The 18,111-nt window shown below is 44.5% G+C and overlaps 2 protein-coding genes across 2 annotated transcripts in view; both read right to left on the reverse strand.

Annotated features, from left to right (window-relative positions):
• The window catches only part of mri1 (methylthioribose-1-phosphate isomerase 1), a 12,216-nt gene extending 9,849 nt beyond the window's left edge, over positions 1-2,367 (reverse strand). The window contains exon 1 of the mRNA XM_043223872.1: positions 2,011-2,367. Within this exon, the coding sequence (XP_043079807.1) occupies positions 2,011-2,142 (132 nt within the window). The 5' untranslated portion in view covers positions 2,143-2,367. The remainder of the gene's footprint in view (positions 1-2,010) is intronic.
• Positions 2,368-4,896: 2,529 nt separating this feature from the next.
• Positions 4,897-18,097, reverse strand: cc2d1a (coiled-coil and C2 domain containing 1A). Its single transcript, XM_043224628.1, has 29 exons — positions 17,952-18,097; positions 17,434-17,512; positions 16,748-16,889; positions 16,553-16,659; positions 16,229-16,456; positions 14,907-15,192; positions 13,991-14,109; positions 13,671-13,743; positions 13,511-13,588; positions 13,286-13,413; positions 13,025-13,097; positions 12,639-12,757; positions 12,418-12,520; positions 12,144-12,316; positions 11,465-11,587; positions 11,317-11,375; positions 10,125-10,241; positions 9,817-9,890; positions 9,566-9,624; positions 9,055-9,106; positions 8,875-8,974; positions 8,622-8,712; positions 8,332-8,541; positions 8,195-8,250; positions 8,051-8,123; positions 7,857-7,977; positions 7,592-7,668; positions 7,247-7,294; positions 4,897-5,361 (listed from the first exon to the last, which is right to left on the reverse strand). Exons 2-29 carry the CDS (start codon positions 17,488-17,490, stop codon positions 5,323-5,325), a joined length of 2,985 nt encoding a protein of 994 aa, XP_043080563.1. The 5' UTR covers positions 17,491-17,512; positions 17,952-18,097; the 3' UTR covers positions 4,897-5,322.
• Positions 18,098-18,111: the final 14 nt, after the last annotated feature.

Consider the following 18,111-nt stretch of genomic DNA (forward strand, 5'->3'; position numbering starts at 1 on the left):
GAAGCCGTCATTTTCCATTAAAACAGATGGATTCGTGCTGATCTGAAGATCACTCAATACACTCTGCCCCTTTTCAACTTCTTGGTGGACAGAAGACTCTTGGGTACCAGACAAAAAAACACTGGTTTATTAATGCATTTAGACTGTTACCATTATACGAGCGACTCGAGATGAACCATCAAAGAGGGCTTTTTCCTTGGAGTAAAGCAAGGCCGGGCGTAACTTAAGCTCTCGCCGGTGATTGTCATTTCCCGTCCATTAGTAAAGGTCTCATGACAGCGACAGCGGCTGGCACAGCACCAAAGCCCCCCGAATCCCCTATTGATCAATAATTCATGCCAGATATTTGCAGTAACGACTATTAATGAGGCGCAGACACGGCTGCCGGAAAACCATCACCCCAACACATTAATTATGCACGCCGTTAATCAAGACCGCAACGGCCGGAGAAAGAAAACCAGAGGTTCGCCAAACACCTCGGCAGATCTCGGAGGCGCTTCGCTCTCCCGTCCGACGTCTGCCACCAAACGGGCATTTTTTAGATCCGACTTACGCCAATTGAGACGCGTGCAGTTTCACAGCAGTTTGGGCCTCAAAGACGTTCTTTGGCGTTTTAACACGCCACAAATTTTCAACCCCTGTAATAACTCCAGAGCAAATGACGTTTTCCGGCGAACCCTTCCGGGAAAACAAATCCCAAACGGATGCGAGCTACCGTAGATGCTCTGACCACGAGCAGTTTTTATGCGTTTGTCTGCCGGCAAAGAAATGTAAAAAATAACAATAATTAATCGAGAGCCAAAACTCCCGCCTAAAAAAAAAAAAAAATAAAAAAATTGAATATTGGCCAAAACACAATGGAAAATGCAATGGATTTATTGGTTATAATGGAAATTGCATTGGTTTTAATGGAAAGTATAATGGCGTTTGTGATGGATTCTATTGGTGGGACGTTAAAAAAATGCCAAAAACACACTACATAAAAGGAATTTCGACCAAAAAATTAATGGTTCATAATGGTATTTTACATTTACGTTACTGTGATGGTTTCTGGCGGTAAGATTCAGCGTCAGCTAAGATCACTCGCATGGTGTTTTAGAGCATGCTCGTTGGAAATGGTCACATGACCAGAGCACCTCAGAGATAACAAAAGGTCAGTAAAGTATGTCCACGTGAAGTATTCGGTTTGGTCGAGTGTGGACACAGAATGAGTAAATACGTTCATAACCGATGACTATTTGCGACCCTGGAGCACAAAACCAGTCTTAAATAGAGCAGGAATATTGGCAGCAGTAGCCCAAAATACACTGCATGGGTCAAAGCTATCGATTTTTTAATTTTACGGCAAAAATCATTAGGATATTAAGTAAATATCAAGTTCCACGAAGGCATTGTTGCATCTCCACCAAATACTGTCCTGTCCTGACAAACCATATAATCAACGGAAAGCTTATTTAGAGCCTACTCATACAGTATAACTCTCTATTTCACAAAACGACTGGTTTGTGCATTTGTGTTTCATAAGGGACCTGTACGTATAACAACACCAGCCACAGAATATGATGAAACTGTTTAATAGCCGGGCTGAGATACAACAATTTTAATGACTGCAGAAATAATTGAATTATCCCACTGCTCACAATAGTGACCGACCATAAAAAACACTTTAACCAAAAAACAATTACTGATTTTTTTAAATTATTTTTTTTAAAGGGGGTTACTAACGACACATCGTCTTAATGCTTCGGCGTCCGAGGACGATTCGGGATTAAACGGGTCAAGACGCAAGCGTGCATTATTAAAACGCGGAAAACGCGACGCGGGGACGTTATGTCAAGCGCAGGTTATGCAGATCTCGCCAGATCACACATGCACACGCGTGCACGAACAAAAAGCGCAAGCCCGTGCTCTGATCCGACACAAAGGAGCCTCTACCGGCTTCGAGACGTCCGGACGTGCGCGAGCGAAACCGGGCAGCGCTTCCGTCGAGCGGGCCTGCCGTAGCCTTACCTTCATGCTCTTGATGGCCTCATATCCGTCCCGCACCGAGCGGATCTCGTCGTACACGGTCTCGCGCGGCAGCAGCAGCTGGTTGAGGATCTGCAGAGAACCGGGCCGGTACCGGATCGCCTCCAGCGTCATGACCCGTATGAGATGCGGCTGAACGTATTCCGGGAGCGCTGGCGCCGATGATGTGTGACGGGTTCCGTCGGTCCGGTGGAGAGTCGGGGTGTGCTAGAAGCGCTGCGACTCGTGAATCATGAATCGCGAATCACAAGGTGTGGGCGTCTGCACGGATCGAGGGGGGAAAGCGCACCGATCACGGAACCGCGTGTTCGCTCCGGCAGGAAGCCCCGCCCCTGTAGCCACGCCCACCCCTGTCACTCATCCCGCGGAGGCGCGTTTGACATTCAGATGAGGCCCTTTATTATTCTTATAACTACGGCGAAGCAACAATAAAGCGATTCAGACTATTCTTAGCGAGTGAATGGGCCGATCCAACGAAGAGCAGATGTTTGAGGCTAGGAATGAGGACGCGAAAGGCCGTGTTTCTGTGGAGGATTTGATTAACAGGCGCACGCGGCCGCCATTGTTCATGTTTTAATAAGCCGTGACGTCACGACGGGCTTCCATTCGAAGAAAAGATTACTCCCAAAACGAGAAGTCATTGTGTTATTTAAAACATGAACGGTTTCTTCCTCAAATGTCAATTTTGTAGTAATTTAAACACCTTAAAACGACCTTTCATCTGTGAAACACAAAACTAGAGGTTTTTTTTAAGACACGGAGCTTGCTGAATAGTGGCCTGTTGAGAGCCAAAAATAACAGGGCCAGAATAATTAATCATTTTAATAAAGTGAACGAACCCACGCAGCGAATTGAACGAGAACGACTCGGTGGAACTTTAAGAACGTTTTTTCCATTTAAAGAAATCGATTAAAAACGTTGACAACCAATCAGAATCCAGCAAACTTTAACGAGCGCGAACATTTGAAGCGCGAGGCGACAACTTAAAGGGGCAGTGCACCTAATAATTAAAATTACGTTTTTAATTACTCGCCCGATGTCGTCTTCAGAACACAATTTGATTATAGATAAATTATAGCTAATTATATATCTTTATTAATGCAACGGCAACTGAAATTTTCCACAACGGTCCACGTGACATCCGTGGTTCAACCGCAATTTCACAAAGCTACCAAAATACTTTTTTTGTGCTCAAACAAAAAGTTTTGCAGCTTCATAAGATCACGGTTAGCAGACACGGGCTATTTTACTGATGCCCTTGCTGTGTTTCGGGACACGTTTCAGTTGCGCTGCTGTCTACAGAGATTCAGAAAGCTTATGGATTTCATTAAAATATCTTAATTTTGATGAACGAAGGTGTTATTTTTATTTATTGGGGAACTATCCCTTAAAATAAACAGAACATTATTGTTCTTGGAGCAAACAGGCCTGAAGGGGCCATTTAAAGAAACGCATTCTGTGTGAGCGACTCATTAAACTACAATAAACCTTGACCGTAAGATTTTGAAGAAGTATTTTTTGGTTGATTCTCAAGCATGGCGCGCTTTCATTGTTTAGAGCAACCAAAACACCTCATTTCGTAATAAATAATTCATAAAAGTGCCTTTAAAAACAAAACTATGATCAGTAAATGATGACAGAATCTCCATTTTTAGGTGGACTTTCCTTTTTAATTATTACATTAGACATCATCATATCCTTCACCGTTAACAAAATTAATGCAGCTTTTAAAAAATAGACCCATCGTCAGAACATCAGTACATTAATACATTAGCCGTGATTGCCTTCGGTATGCGAGACTGCAATGAATCTGATCTGCACGTGCTGGAGCGAGCGAGGATCATGAAGGCTAATTGGGTTCAGACAGCAACCTAAAAGATGACGGCGCGACGAATAAAGAGGTTGTCATGGAAACGAGGCAGCTTTATGTCTGGCTCATTAAAAAAAAGTAACCAAACAAACAAACGGTTGATATAACGAATGACCCCGGCTCGCACACACACATACCGAGATGTGCTTGACGCGAACAACAAGGGGGTTTCGGACTGCGTCAGTCGGGGGGTTAAAGATGATGCCCTTTGACCCTGAAAAGTGACAGCTTCCCTAAAAACGTGCTGATCTCAGCATATGAATGACCGCATCTCCAACACCACAAACACACACAATCACCCAGATACAAGACCTCTCATTTCATCTTATCAACCCAACACACACACACACACACACACACACACACGGACCCGTCCTCCGCCCGAAACACCCGCGCAATGAGCCCCTTTTCATTTTCTCTGGCGAAGCATCGGGGTGCGGATAATCCACGATTATGGGATATTATCCGCATCTCCTTCATCTAACGCACACTCACGCACACGCTTGAACATCTTCCCTGGGGTGCTGAGATTATTCCCGTATCACGGCTGTGCAGCGGCATTATCCTAATCTGGGAATAGTGGAGGACACAGATTACTGTAAAGGCCGCAGATTAACAGCATTTATGCGTGAAAGAGAGGTTAGGCCGAGCCGCGTCAGATATGAAGAGATGGAAGACAAAAGAGACAAAAACAGGGTTCAAATAAAAACTATTTCGCTTTTGTAGTGTTTTGGTACATGCAATAAACTCTCAGAGGGAATGAATGACCGTCTGTACTCCGTCGTAATTTTATTATATATATATATATATGTTATATTATATATATATATATATATATATATATATATATATATATATATATATATATGTGTGTGTGTGTGTGTGTGTGTGAACAATTTAATTGCATTCAAAATAAAAGCTTTTGTGTATATATATGTGTGTGTGTGTGTGTGTGTGTATATTTATTATGTATATATAAATACACACACATTATATAAACAATAATCTATTGCCCTATTATATATCAAATTAATGCACTTATTTTTTATTATATATATATATATATATATATATATATATATATTAGACTAAGAATGTGTATATTTTTACTCGCCAAATCTCACAGCAAAAACATCTTCACGGCCCTAAAGTATTTAACTAATATTTTTTGTCGAAATAAATGCGATCATGTCGCTGATGGGTTTCGTGAGATTTCCTCTTTAGTGTTTGATGTTTATTTTTGCATCAGGTGAGATGAGTTTGATCTCGCTCGTAACATTCAGACGTGTCTCCTTGGATCATGGAGTAATGAAGTGTGTGTGTGTGTAGCGTTTCCCTCTGCAGCTCCTTCATATCTGTCACGATTCATTTCTATTCCCATGATTTGAGAAGTGTGAAGAGTTTTGCAGCAGACAGTCGTGTCTTCACTCTCTGACGGCCCGTTTTTTCCTGACTGACTCCAGCTGTGAGAGAGAGAGAGAGAGAGAGAGAGAGACAGAGAGAGAGAGAGAGAGAGAGAGAGAGAGAGAGAGAGAGAGAGAGAGAGACAGAGAGAGAGAGAGAGAGAGAGAGACAGAGAGAGAGAGAGAGAGAGAGAGAGAGAGAGAGAGAGAGAGACAGAGACAGAGAGAGAGAGCAGAGAGAGAGAGAGAGAGAGAGAGAGAGAGAGAGAGAGAGAGAGAGAGAGACAGAGACAGACAGAGAGAGAGAGAGAGAGAGAGAGAGAGAGAGAGAGAGAGAGAGAGAGAGAGAGAGAGAGAGAGAGAGAGAGAGAGAGAGAGAGAGAGAGAGAGAGAGAGAGAGAGAGAGAGAGAGAGAGAGAGAGAGAGAGAGAGAGAGAGAGAGAGAGAGAGAGAGAGAGAGAGAGAGAGAGAGAGAGAGAGAGAGAGAGAGAGAGAGAGAGAGAGACAGAGAGAGAGAGAGAGAGAGAGAGAGAGAGAGAGAGAGAGAGAGAGAGAGAGACAGAGAGAGAGAGAGAGAGAGAGACAGAGAGAGAGAGAGACAGAGAGAGAGACAGAGAGAGAGAGAGAGAGAGAGAGACAGAGAGAGAGAGAGACACAGAGAGAGAGAGAGACAGAGAGAGAGAGAGAGAGAGACAGAGAGAGAGAGAGAGAGACGGAGACAGAGAGAGAGAGAGAGAGAGAGAGAGAGAGAGAGAGAGAGAGAGAGAGAGAGAGAGAGAGAGAGAGAGAGAGAGAGAGAGAGAGAGAGAGAGAGAGAGAGAGAGAGAGAGAGAGAGAGAGAGAGAGAGAGAGAGAGAGAGAGAGAGAGAGAGAGACAGAGAGAGAGAGAGAGAGAGAGAGAGAGAGAGAGAGAGAGAGAGAGAGAGACAGAGAGAGAGAGAGAGAGAGAGAGAGAGAGAGAGACAGAGAGAGAGAGAGACAGAGAGAGAGAGAGAGAGAGAGACAGAGAGAGAGACAGAGAGAGAGAGAGAGAGAGAGACAGAGACAGAGAGAGAGACAGAGAGAGAGAGAGAGAGAGAGAGAGAGAGAGAGAGAGAGAGAGAGAGAGAGAGAGAGAGAGACAGAGAGAGAGAGAGAGAGAGAGAGAGAGAGAGAGAGACAGAGAGAGAGAGAGAGAGAGAGAGAGAGAGAGAGAGAGAGAGAGAGAGAGAGAGAGACATAGAGAGAGAGAGAGAGAGAGAGAGAGAGAGAGAGAGACAGAGACAGAGAGAGAGACAGAGAGAGAGAGAGAGAGAGAGAGAGAGAGAGAGAGAGAGAGAGAGAGAGAGAGAGACAGAGAGAGAGAGAGAGAGAGAGAGAGAGAGAGAGAGAGAGAGACATAGAGAGAGAGAGAGAGAGAGAGAGAGAGAGAGAGAGAGAGAGAGAGAGAGAGAGAGAGAGAGAGAGAGAGAGAGAGAGAGAGAGAGAGAGAGAGAGAGAGAGAGAGAGAGAGAGAGAGAGAGAGAGAGAGAGAGAGAGAGAGAGAGAGAGAGAGAGAGAGAGAGAGAGAGAGAGAGAGAGAGAGAGAGAGAGAGAGAGAGAGAGAGAGAGAGAGAGAGAGAGAGAGAGAGAGAGAGAGAGAGAGAGAGAGAGAGAGAGAGAGAGAGAGAGAGAGAGAGAGAGAGAGAGAGAGAGAGAGAGAGAGAGAGAGAGAGAGAGAGAGAGAGAGAGAGAGAGAGACAGAGAGAGAGAGAGAGAGAGAGAGAGAGAGAGAGAGAGAGACAGAGAGAGAGAGAGAGAGAGAGAGAGAGAGAGAGAGAGAGAGAGAGAGAGAGAGAGAGAGAGAGAGACAGAGAGAGACAGAGAGAGAGAGAGAGAGAGAGAGAGAGAGACAGAGAGAGACAGAGACAGTGAGGGTTTGGATGAAGATGTGAGTGAAGCACAGGCGGCAGGTTTTATTATTCACCTCGTTCTCCACCATCTTCAGTCGGCCGAGGGCGTCTTTCGCTGCATCCTGAGAAACCAGAACAGCTCTTTAGCTTTGATCTAAACGACCGATTTAAAAAAAAAAATGTTGAAATGACTTCGCAGAAGTGACATCCAGCTTCTGCCGTGTTTGTTTTTGATGAAACATCTGATCTTTTCATGTCAACGTGAAGTGACGTTCACAACTCATTGTACTTCAGTAATCTCAAGAGTGAAATGAGAACAAAAATACACACCTCTCAGCTTATCAATGCATTTGCACGAAGCAGCTAAAGTCTGAGAGTGTGTGTGTGTGTGTGTGTGTGTGTGTGTGTGTGTCTCTCACCCTGTTGCCTTGGCTGGAAAACATTTTGACTGAATCTGACAGACCGTGAACGAACTTCCGCAGCACATTTTCATATTCTAAGACACAGACAGAGAGATAAGCACATTATTGATTGAATGTCTTCAATGTACAGAAATGGAAAGTCCAGTTCATTAAAGTTTACTTAGAAGGTTCATTCAAACGAATCAAAAGTGATTCACAGATTCATTTGAATCAATCACATGATTCGCAGCATAATTAAACGCTTTCTGGCGGCGTGTGGTACCTGTCAGCGCGGCCGGATGTTTCTCCAGGAAGGATTTCTGCCACTGCAGTCGCTGACAGACGTCCATGTGCTGCTTGATCAGCTCCGACGGGTCTCGCCTGTTCTTCTTATAGTCTGCGATCTAAAGAGACGCACAGAATGACTCACGACACGCTCGATATCCGTTCAGCATCCCTGCCGGCGGAGACACGCACCTTCCACTCCAGCCTCTCCTTGTCGTGGTGAAGCAGGCTGAAGCTGTGCAGCTTGTGCTGCGGAGGAGACGAGCTGAAAGCAACCAGAGGCAGGCGTTAAACACGCTCGCAGAGCCACGGGGGAAACAGCGGCGCTGCGGTCACCTGGGTTTGGGGTTCCTGTCGTGATCGTTCCTGGGGTGGGATCTCGGGGAGGGAGCCTGCTGGAGAGACGATGCTTTGTGTTCAGCCGAGTTCGTACGCTGCGTGTAAGATCAAGAGTAATAGTTGGCGTCTCATACCCGTTCCTTTTCCCTGCTTTTCTCTCGGTCTCCGTCTTTCTCTCGGCGGCCGTCTTTCTCCCGCTCTCGGTCCTTCTCCGGGGAAGGCGTGAGCGGGTCGATGACGAGCCACTTCTCCGTCACCGGCTGCAGCTGAAGCCCAGACAGCGGCTCGCGGATCTTCACTCGCACCTCCAGCTTCCCTCCGGTCGCCTTGCGTCCGTCCAGCACCTGCAACAGCAGCACAGCCTCAGGGACGTGTGACACACTGTGTGTGTGTGTGTGTGTGTGTGTGAGAGAGAATCGCTCACGTCGATGATCTCTCTGATCTCACACTGGTTCTCAAGAGCTTCTAGCTTCAGCTGAGCACTTCCCACCACTTTATCTGTCTTGAAGAGACCTCTGTGGACACACACACACACACACACACACACTTTTGTTTACACTGTATATATTTATTTATATATAAACACACACACATATACGTAATGATCCAAAAGATTATCTTAATTTTTTAAATGAAAAATGTGACTAATATATTTTTTTGATTAGAAAGAATCTCACCCTTTGTGTACGACTTCAAACTTGATGCCTTTGGCCTGTACCACTCTCTTAAAGCCTCTGTGATCTCGCTTGATGTTCAGCTTGAACTGCTCCTTAAACTCTGAAAACACAGACACTTTCAGCTGATGCTGCCACCGTTTAGCACAGACCATACGTGTGTGTGTGTGTGTGTGTGTGTACCTGGACAGTTGGTGTTTCTCACAGTGCTGGTTTTGTCTCTCTGAGCTTCTTCCTAAGAAACAAACACACTGTTAGATGTCTATAGTATGTGTGTGTGTGTGTGTGTGAGTGTGTGTGTGTGTCTGAGTGTGTGTGTGTGTGTGTGTGAGTGAGTGTGTGTGTGTGTCTGAGTGTGTGTGTGTGAGTGAGTGTGTGTGTCTGAGTGTGTGTGTGTGTGTGTGTGTGAGTGTGTGTGTGTCTGAGTGTGTGTGTGAGTGTGTGTGTGTGTGTGAGTGTCTGAGTGTGTGTGTGTGAGTGAGTGTGTGTGTGTGTGTGTGTGTGTGTGTGTGTGTGTGTCTGAGTGTGTGTGTGAGTGTGTGTGTGTGTGTGTGTGTGTGTGTGTCTGAGTGTGTGTGTGTGAGTGTGTGTGTGAGTGTGAGTGTGTGTGTGCGTGTGAGTGTGCGTGTGTGTGTGTGTGTGAGTGTGTGTGAGTGTGTGTGTGCGTGTGTGTGTGTGAGTGAGTGCTGCTCACCGCGCTGGGGAACGGGAGCTCAAAGCGCACGCTCGCATCCAGATCGTTGGCGGAAACTCCTGGAGAATACAAAGAAAACAACATCTGCAGCCAATCTGTAATAGAATCTTGTTTGTTTCATTATATAGACACTAACGCTCAAAAGGTTGGGGTCAGTAAAATGTATATAAAAAAAATCCCCAAACTACTTTGGGTAACAAACACTTTAATGGTGGTGTATTTCAGAGACCAGGTTTATGACACACACACACCTGGAGGAGCAGGCAGGTTGATTCCTTTCACGACGGTCAGCACCATGTCATTGGACGTCAGGTTAGGAAAGATCCTAAACACAGAGATGAAGACGTTTAGTAAATCTGCTGGACACCTGCACTAACAGATATGTTGTGCTGTGTGTGTGTGTGTTTGTGTGTGTGTGCGTGTGTTTGTGTGAGTGTGTGTGTCTCTGTGTGTGTGTGTGTGTGTGTGTGTCTGTGTGTGTGTGTGTGTGTGTGTGTGTCTGTGTGTGTGTGTGTCTGTGTGTGTGTGTGTCTGTGTGTGTGTGTGTGCGTGCGCTCACTTGACGGTGTTGAAGGTGCGCTCCTCTGTGTGGTATTTGGGAACTGATCTTCCTTTAGCGTGAGCTTTCTTCAGCACTTCAATGTTACTCATGCATTCCTCAGCCAGCTTCTCAAACCTACACACACACACACACACACACACACACACACACACACACACACACACACACACACACACACTTTCTATCATGGGGGCTTACCATTTACATATTTTTGTACTGAGCTAATAACCTCATTCAGCAACGATCCTCAAACCTCAGCATTTTTTTATTTACTATGTTTATTAATCTTTTTTCCTCGTGAGGACTGTTTGCTGCCACACCGTTCATTTCAGCGTTTACTCTCCACGTGGGGGCTTTTAGTCAAAAAGTAGGCAAAATCTAACACACACACAAACAAATAGACTTTACACGGGCTAAATTGTATTTTTAGACAATATTTATGTTAGCATTTATGGTTAGAGAAGCTTTATTTCTACTTTTGCCATTAATATGTTATTTGATATTTATAAAAAAAAAATACAGTTTTAAGTAAAAAAAAAAAAAAAAAAAAAAAAAGCAAAAGCAGCACTTTAAAAACAATTTATATTAAAAAAGGAATATTTAAAATGCATTTAATTAATGCTTGTTTAGGTTAAAAACTAAATTTGTCTAATTTTTGATTAATTTAATGATTTCGAAAAGAAGTCTCTTCTGCTTGCCTGCATTTATTTGATCCAAAAATACTGTAAAAGTGTGAAATATTACAATTTAAAATAACTTTTCTATGTCAGTTTATTGCATCCATGTCAAAGTCGCATCAATTTTTCTATGTGAATATATGTTAAAATGTCATTTATTTCTGTGATCAAAGCTACATTTTCAGCATCCTTACATCCTTAGTCTTCAGTGTCACATGACCTTCAGAAATCATGATGTGATGCTCGAGACACATTTCTGATTATTATCAGCGTTGTAAACGGTTGTATATATTTTCCTCAAGGATTCTTTGAAGTACAAAAGACCAATTATTTGAAATAGAAATGTTCTATAACATGAATGTTATTAAAATCACTTCTGAAAAAAAGTATTAATTTCTTAAGAAAAACTCAACAACTCAAACTTTTCAACAGAACTCAAAAAAAACCTTCTTACCTGATGAGACACACACACACACACACACACACATATATATTTTTTAACCTTAACACACCTTGCGGTTTCTGCTACGCTGCCCATATGAGTGAACTGCTGCGAGTACGCCAGGCATTTCTGCAAACAAGTGTTAGAAAGTCATGTAGACTTCTCTAGAAGTCAGTGTGTGTGCGTGACATGGGTCAGATCGGGTCGTGTGTGAAAACCTCGTGCTGCTGTTTGAGCTGAGCCATCAGCTGAGTGTACTGCTCCGAGGAGCGAGGAGAGAGAGCGGACGAGCGGGAATGAGACAGTCTGTAGTCATCCTCGCTGACCGGAGCGGCCGGCACCTGGACACCAGAGACCACCACACACACACACACACACACACACACACACACACAGATCGGTGTCAGACACTTCACACAGACATCTGCTCACATTCACACGTGCAGACGCATTATTTGCTGCAAAAATCTATCTACAACTGCCATTAAATATTAAGTCATTAAAATAATAATATATTAATAATAATAATAAAAAAATTATAATAATAATTTATATATAATTATTTTTTATATATTTTTATTATTATTATATTATTATTATTATTTTTAAATAAACTGAGACACCAAACCTACAGTAAAGATAATAAGCAGAAAAGCAAAAACATGTTCATATTCATAAAATAAATAAAAATGAAGCAAAAACACAGCTGACGTGCAACAGTTATTCATCATTTTGAAGAAGCACGGTGTAAAAATCTTACATGTTTATTTAAAAAGTAGATTTGTCTCCAACCAAAGAGACCTGAACAGATCTGTCATCACACACTAATTAAACTTGACCTTAAATGACCCCAGGACCAGTTCTGATGAGATTAATGTGATTCGTTGATTCACAAACCTTGGTGATGTCAACAGGAAGTCCGGCCTTGGCGGCGGCGATCATTTGCTCGAGGCCTTTAGCGTTCCTCAGGTGCTGAGCGGCTCCCTGCATGTCCTTCATCTCCTTGGAGCGCAGCGCGGCCTTGATGAACTGCTGCCTGCGCGTCGTCAGGAAATCCAGCTGCTGCTGGGCTGCACCACACAACACACACACACACACACACACACACACACACACACACGTCACACAACAGTGCGTACGCGTTAGCGCCCGTGCATGAACACACATCTACCTTTGCCTGCTAGTTTGGGGGCGCTGGTGGAGCCGGTGGGCGTCCCTGCGGCTTTGGGGGGAGCGGGAGCTCTGGGTTTCTGAGCGGCAGGCTGAGCTGATGCCTACACACACACACACACACACACACACACACACACACACACACACACACACACACAGAGAGAGAGGTGAAGAATCTGAAGCAGAGTTTCTAGACGTTCTGCTGAACTTTGACACTACCTTCTGTGGTTCTTCGTCTGCGTCGGCGTCTGCGTCCTGATTGGCCAGCTTCATGGCTGTCTCCAGGACGCCGATGAAATTCTGCTCGCCTCCTTCAGTGCCCTGCAGCGGAGGACACCCTTACGAGCACAAACATTAACACGGTCAAAAAAAAGAGGTGCACAACATAAACACTAACAACTGAACAGCAGTGCGTAATTACATTGAATTATAAACATAAAAATAATCAGCACACCATGCTCTTTTACCTCTTGATATATTTAGATTTTAATGAACACTTGGTACATTACTTAACCTTCCCCGCCGCTGAGGCTCATTCAAGACGTTTGACTACATTTGTGAAGACATTTGTCAGAAGTTTGGTTCTTAACAGAAACAAGCGCTACCTGGTGGAACAGGAAGTTCTGCCAAGTTCACAGGCCGTCCTGCTTTGTGAGCTTTAATGGCGTCTTGATATTGCTGAAGTCAAGAACACACACACACACACACACACACACACACACACACACACACACACACACACACACACACACACACACACGCACGCACACGCACACACGCACACACGCACACACACACGCGCGCGAGAGAGAGGTTAATGAAACGGCGCCTGTTCTTTTATTTAAGTGAGTCTTGGCGTGTGTTACCTTCACTATGCGCTGGTGCATGCGCGCTTTGCGCTCGTCTCCTTTGCTCTTAGCACTTTCTGAGGCTTCTATATATTTATCCATGCGCTGCTGTAAGGCCTCGGCGACGCTCCGGGGAGCAGAGAGAGCTGAAACACACACACACACGCAGACTCGTATAACCGGTGTCTGTGTTTGATGTGTGTGTGTGAGGGACGTCACATTAACACACACACACTCTCTCACCTGCGTCTGGGGCAGCAGGAGGGGCGGCTGGTTTAGAGGACTGCTGGGGAGGGTTAGAGCGGGCCACTTCAACCTCTCCTGAAACACAGAGACGCTTTCATCAAACTCAGACCGAAGCGTGTACCTGAGGTGACAGGAGATCTGTGAGGTGAGGCTGTACCAGGAGGGGGCGGCAGCGAGCCGATGTCCACAAACTCCCCTCGGTCAACGCTCTCCACCACCGAGTCTAATCTCTGTGAGGGAAGGGAGGAACCGAGAGCAAGGGAAAGATCATTTTCACAGATGATAACTAGTGCTGTGGAGTCAGATCAATCCACGATAACACATCTACATATTTCTTTAAAAATAAATACAGACCCCAGATTTTAAATATTACTTGACATATATAAAATGCATAGGGCACCTAAGAAATGAGTGTACATGTGCAACTGTGTGACACAAATTAGACCTAAGGTTCAAGAACTGGCAAAACACACTCACCTTGGACACTTGATAGAGTTGTTTGGCTTGCTCAGTGTTTCCGCTTTGCTTGGCCTTCAAGGCTGCTAGCTTATACTCTCTCTGTCTGTTTAACACACTCGCTTTGAGCTCTGAAACACACAAACACACACGAGAACGACAGCTTCACAGTGACAGTTCATGAGAGTGTGTGTATGTGTTTGTGTGAGCGAGAGTGAGTGTGTGTGTGAGAGAGAGAGGGTGTGTGTGTGAGAGAGTGAGGGAGTGTGTGTGAGAGAGTGAGGGAGTGTGTGTGTGTGTGTGTGTGAGAGAGTGAGGGAGTGTGTGTGTGAGAGAGTGAGGGAGTGTGTGTGTGAGAGTGAGGGAGTGTGTGTGTGAGAGTGAGGGAGTGTGTGTGTGTGTGAGAGTGAGGGAGTGTGTGTGTGAGAGTGAGTGAGTGTGTGTGAGAGTGAGGGAGTGTGTGTGAGAGAGTGAGGGTGTGTGTGTGAGAGTGAGGGCGTGTGTGTGAGATTGAGGGGTGTGTGTGTGTGAGATTGAGGGTGTGTGTGTGTGAGATTGAGTGAGGAGTGTGTGTGTGTGAGAGAGAGTGTGTGTGTGAGAGAGAAGAGAGAGAGAGAGAGAGTGTGTGTGTGAGAGAGAGAGAGAGTGTGTGTGTGAGAGTGAGTGAGTGTGTGTGTGTAAGAGTGAGGGTGTGTGTGTGAGAGTGAGGGAGTGTGTGTGTGTGTAAGTGAGTGTGTGAGTGAGTGTGTGTGTGAGAGAGAGAGAGAGTGTGTGTGTAAGTGAGTGTGTGTAAGAGTGAGTGTGTGTGAGAGAGAGAGAGAGAGTGAGTGTGTGTAAGAGTGAGTGTGTGTGAGAGAGAGAGAGAGAGTGTGTGTAAGTGAGTGTGTAAGAGAGAGTGTGTGTGTGTGTGTGTGTGTGTGTGTGGTGTGTGAGAGTGGTGTGCTGGGCTGGCCGGGTGTGAGGGGTGAGATGGCGGGTGTGTCGGGCGTCACGGCCGTCTCTCTCTGTGGCGGAGGCTGAAGCAGCTGAGGTTTAGATGGAGCGGGTGGCTTGACGTTGGCCGTCTGCGGTGGAGTGTTTGCTGGAGCAGGTTTTTCTCGCTCTGTGATTGGCTCGGCCTGCGGATCAGCGGAGGGCTTTCCACCCGTGGCCACAGGAGGAGGAATCTCATCTTCATTGATGGGCTTCCCCTTTTTAACTGAAGTCAGCATAGACTGCAGAGTCTAAAAACACAAAATACGTTACTCAGGAATCCTCAGAAAAAAACGACTGGGACAAGGAGTTAGTAATGTCTCTGACTCCTGATGCACACAGTCCATCGCTATTGGTGATATATCACTTGATCAACATCTGAGACTTTACAAACTACAGGTCATTTTTCAGTTTGATACATAATAAGCGTGAGCGGGACTTTTATTTTGGCAGCACCTGAATGCAGAAGCAAAGAATTCCCGTTCTCAGTCTGTATTAACTTACGTCTTTGTTTACCAGTTCTGTCTAATAACAGAAAAGCAAACACTGCACAGTAGCACTTCATGAATACACCGACGACATTTAGGATGCTTACTGTATAGCAAGTCTCTAAACATCCGTTAAACATTTAATTCCACAAACCTCTCAAACTTTAGCGCATCCTTCAGAAGAGTGCATTGTATTCTGTATTTAAAAAAATGTTCTTAGTGTGGGACATTATACTATTCAATTATATACTTAGTATTGCTATCAGTGTTAAACATTTAATTCACGAAATAATCCAAAATAAAAGTACTGTGTAATATATATATCCTATATATATATATAGTGCAATATTTAAAAATATTTACATGCATATATATTCATATAATGTATATTACTTATAAATATTTAAAATATAAACATACTTTTTTTTCATTTTAAAGCTATTAATGTAAATATATACTTTATAAATATTTAATTGACAGATTTTTACAAATCACGTTCAAATTTTGTTTTCTTTAAATTGATACGTTTAAGTAATTTCTTTCTAACGATTTTAGTAAATGTTATTTATAACACATACCAGTAACTGTTATGCTCATGTCATTTCTCTTGTTAAGTGAAATAGATGATTTATATTTGATTGGGAGCTTGATTAGCTGCTTCTGGCGTGTTTGATTAGGGTTGCATCTAAACTCTGCAGGGCACTGGGTCCCCAGGAAAGGGCCGAAGACCTCTACTACCATCATCAGCCATCCACAGGTGGACGGGAGCAGGGTTCTAAGGGTCACGGTAAAGTCCCACCTTCAGTCCGCGGTCGTATCTGCGCGCTTTGCTGGTTTCCCCCGCGGCCTTGGCGTTGGCGATGGCCGTTTGGTACATGTCCAAACGCTCCTGCAGGCGAGCCTCCAGGCTGGCGGATGCATTCTGGGACGCGGGCGCTGCGTTCGAGCGTTGAGGGGGCACTGGAGATGGAGGAGGTTTCCTGACCACTTGCTCCTCGTCGTCTTCCAGCACCTCGTTCAACTCGGCCTGAAAACACATAAAGCCACTTCAATCGAAACCTCCTCCCGAGAAAAAGAAGCGCCAGCCTGTAGCGACGTCAAGACAGGAAAGGTTTTGCCTGACCAAGAGATCAGCGTCGTTCTCCAAATCGCCATCGTCGTCTCCGTCCTCGTCCAGATCTTTCATGCAGAGCGCTGCCATCCGCTCGATGTCCTCCATGGGCACCGGAGCTGCAAAAAAGACTAGATTAGGGGAAACGCCAAGGGATGGAGGTTTGGCTCGCTGCTGGTAGATGGCAGAAACGCATCCCATCCTCACCCTTCCCTCCAGGCCTCTTGCCCGCTGCCCCGCCCCTCCCTCCTCCTCCCATCAATGCCAGAAGCTCCGCCTCTAGCTCCTCATCATTTCCTCCAGAGTCATCCGGCCCGCCGTCAGGAGCCAAGTCCAGCAGCAGTCCCATCTGATTACATGAGAGGAGGAGTTTTTATCAATATTACATGATCTAAAGTCATTTTGTTGCATGCCATTATTTGTCTATACATGTAAATATGTCTAGCTTTTTTGAACATTACATATGATTGCAAATTCAAAAGAATTTCACACCTGAATTTCACTTAATTTTTTAAAATTATTTTATTGCTTCATTATAGTACTTCAGGTTGAAGTAAAGGACAGTTAGAAACGTTGCCTTTGCAACTAGCATGAATGACAGATTTTTGCTTGATTTATTTTAATAGGTTTAATACTTGTTTTCACGCCATATTGATTTAATTTTCCCTTTGCATCTAGCATTTTATTTTGGTTAATTTTGCTTTATTTTAAGTGACAAGTTAAGCAATAATAACCCTCAATACCGATTTACAGCTTTAAAAGCATTTTAAGAAACTATATGATCTATAACACGCATTTAGAAAATAAAAAGGGTGATTTTTCCCCCCCCCATTTCATGCTGGCTTCAAAGATGACTTCATTATATGGTTCTGGACTCTCTTGTGGTTTATGACCTGTTTGGCCCTGGCGGCCCCCTGGCCCTTCTGCGGAGGGTTCCGGCTTCGGCTCATTTTCTCCACAGGCCCTTCAAACCTGGAGTTAAAAAAATAATGATTAGTAATAATACATGCAAACAAAAAGCCACGTCAGAAAGTGAGTGTCGTCATGACGCATTCCTAAATCATTGCGTGAATAATGACGTCTACAATCAAAGCGCAGACATAACCAACCGCCACAAATACATATTTGATAGTTCAATATTTCTGCCAGAGCGTTACATTACGTGGCTAAACGCTCAACAGCGAATGTTTCAGCAGTGTTTGACCTGCTAGTGTTTACAGGTTAAACAGGTTAATCCGAAACGCATATTCTGCACCAGAACTGTTGGAGGCAAAGCGCAACGAAGCCGTCAAATACATATCAGATCGTTCACGTTTTGAATCGTAAAGCAGACAACTAATTCAAAGTCCCTGCTAGCGAGGAGGCTAATTCTTACATCAGGCTGTATTTACTCATTTTCTGAACGCGATACCTTGATCATATGTTCCTCCGAGGGCGGGTTATGTGATAAATATATGTTCCGTCGTGAAAAACGAGCCGCCTGACATTAAACCTCTGCACCAGAGTGTCACAAACACAGAGATAAACACCAATCTGCACTGCTGTCAGTCTAGCTCCAGCACTTCCTGCTT

Source organism: Puntigrus tetrazona, chromosome 1, assembly GCF_018831695.1.
Source record: "Puntigrus tetrazona isolate hp1 chromosome 1, ASM1883169v1, whole genome shotgun sequence".
NCBI lineage: Eukaryota > Metazoa > Chordata > Actinopteri > Cypriniformes > Cyprinidae > Puntigrus > Puntigrus tetrazona.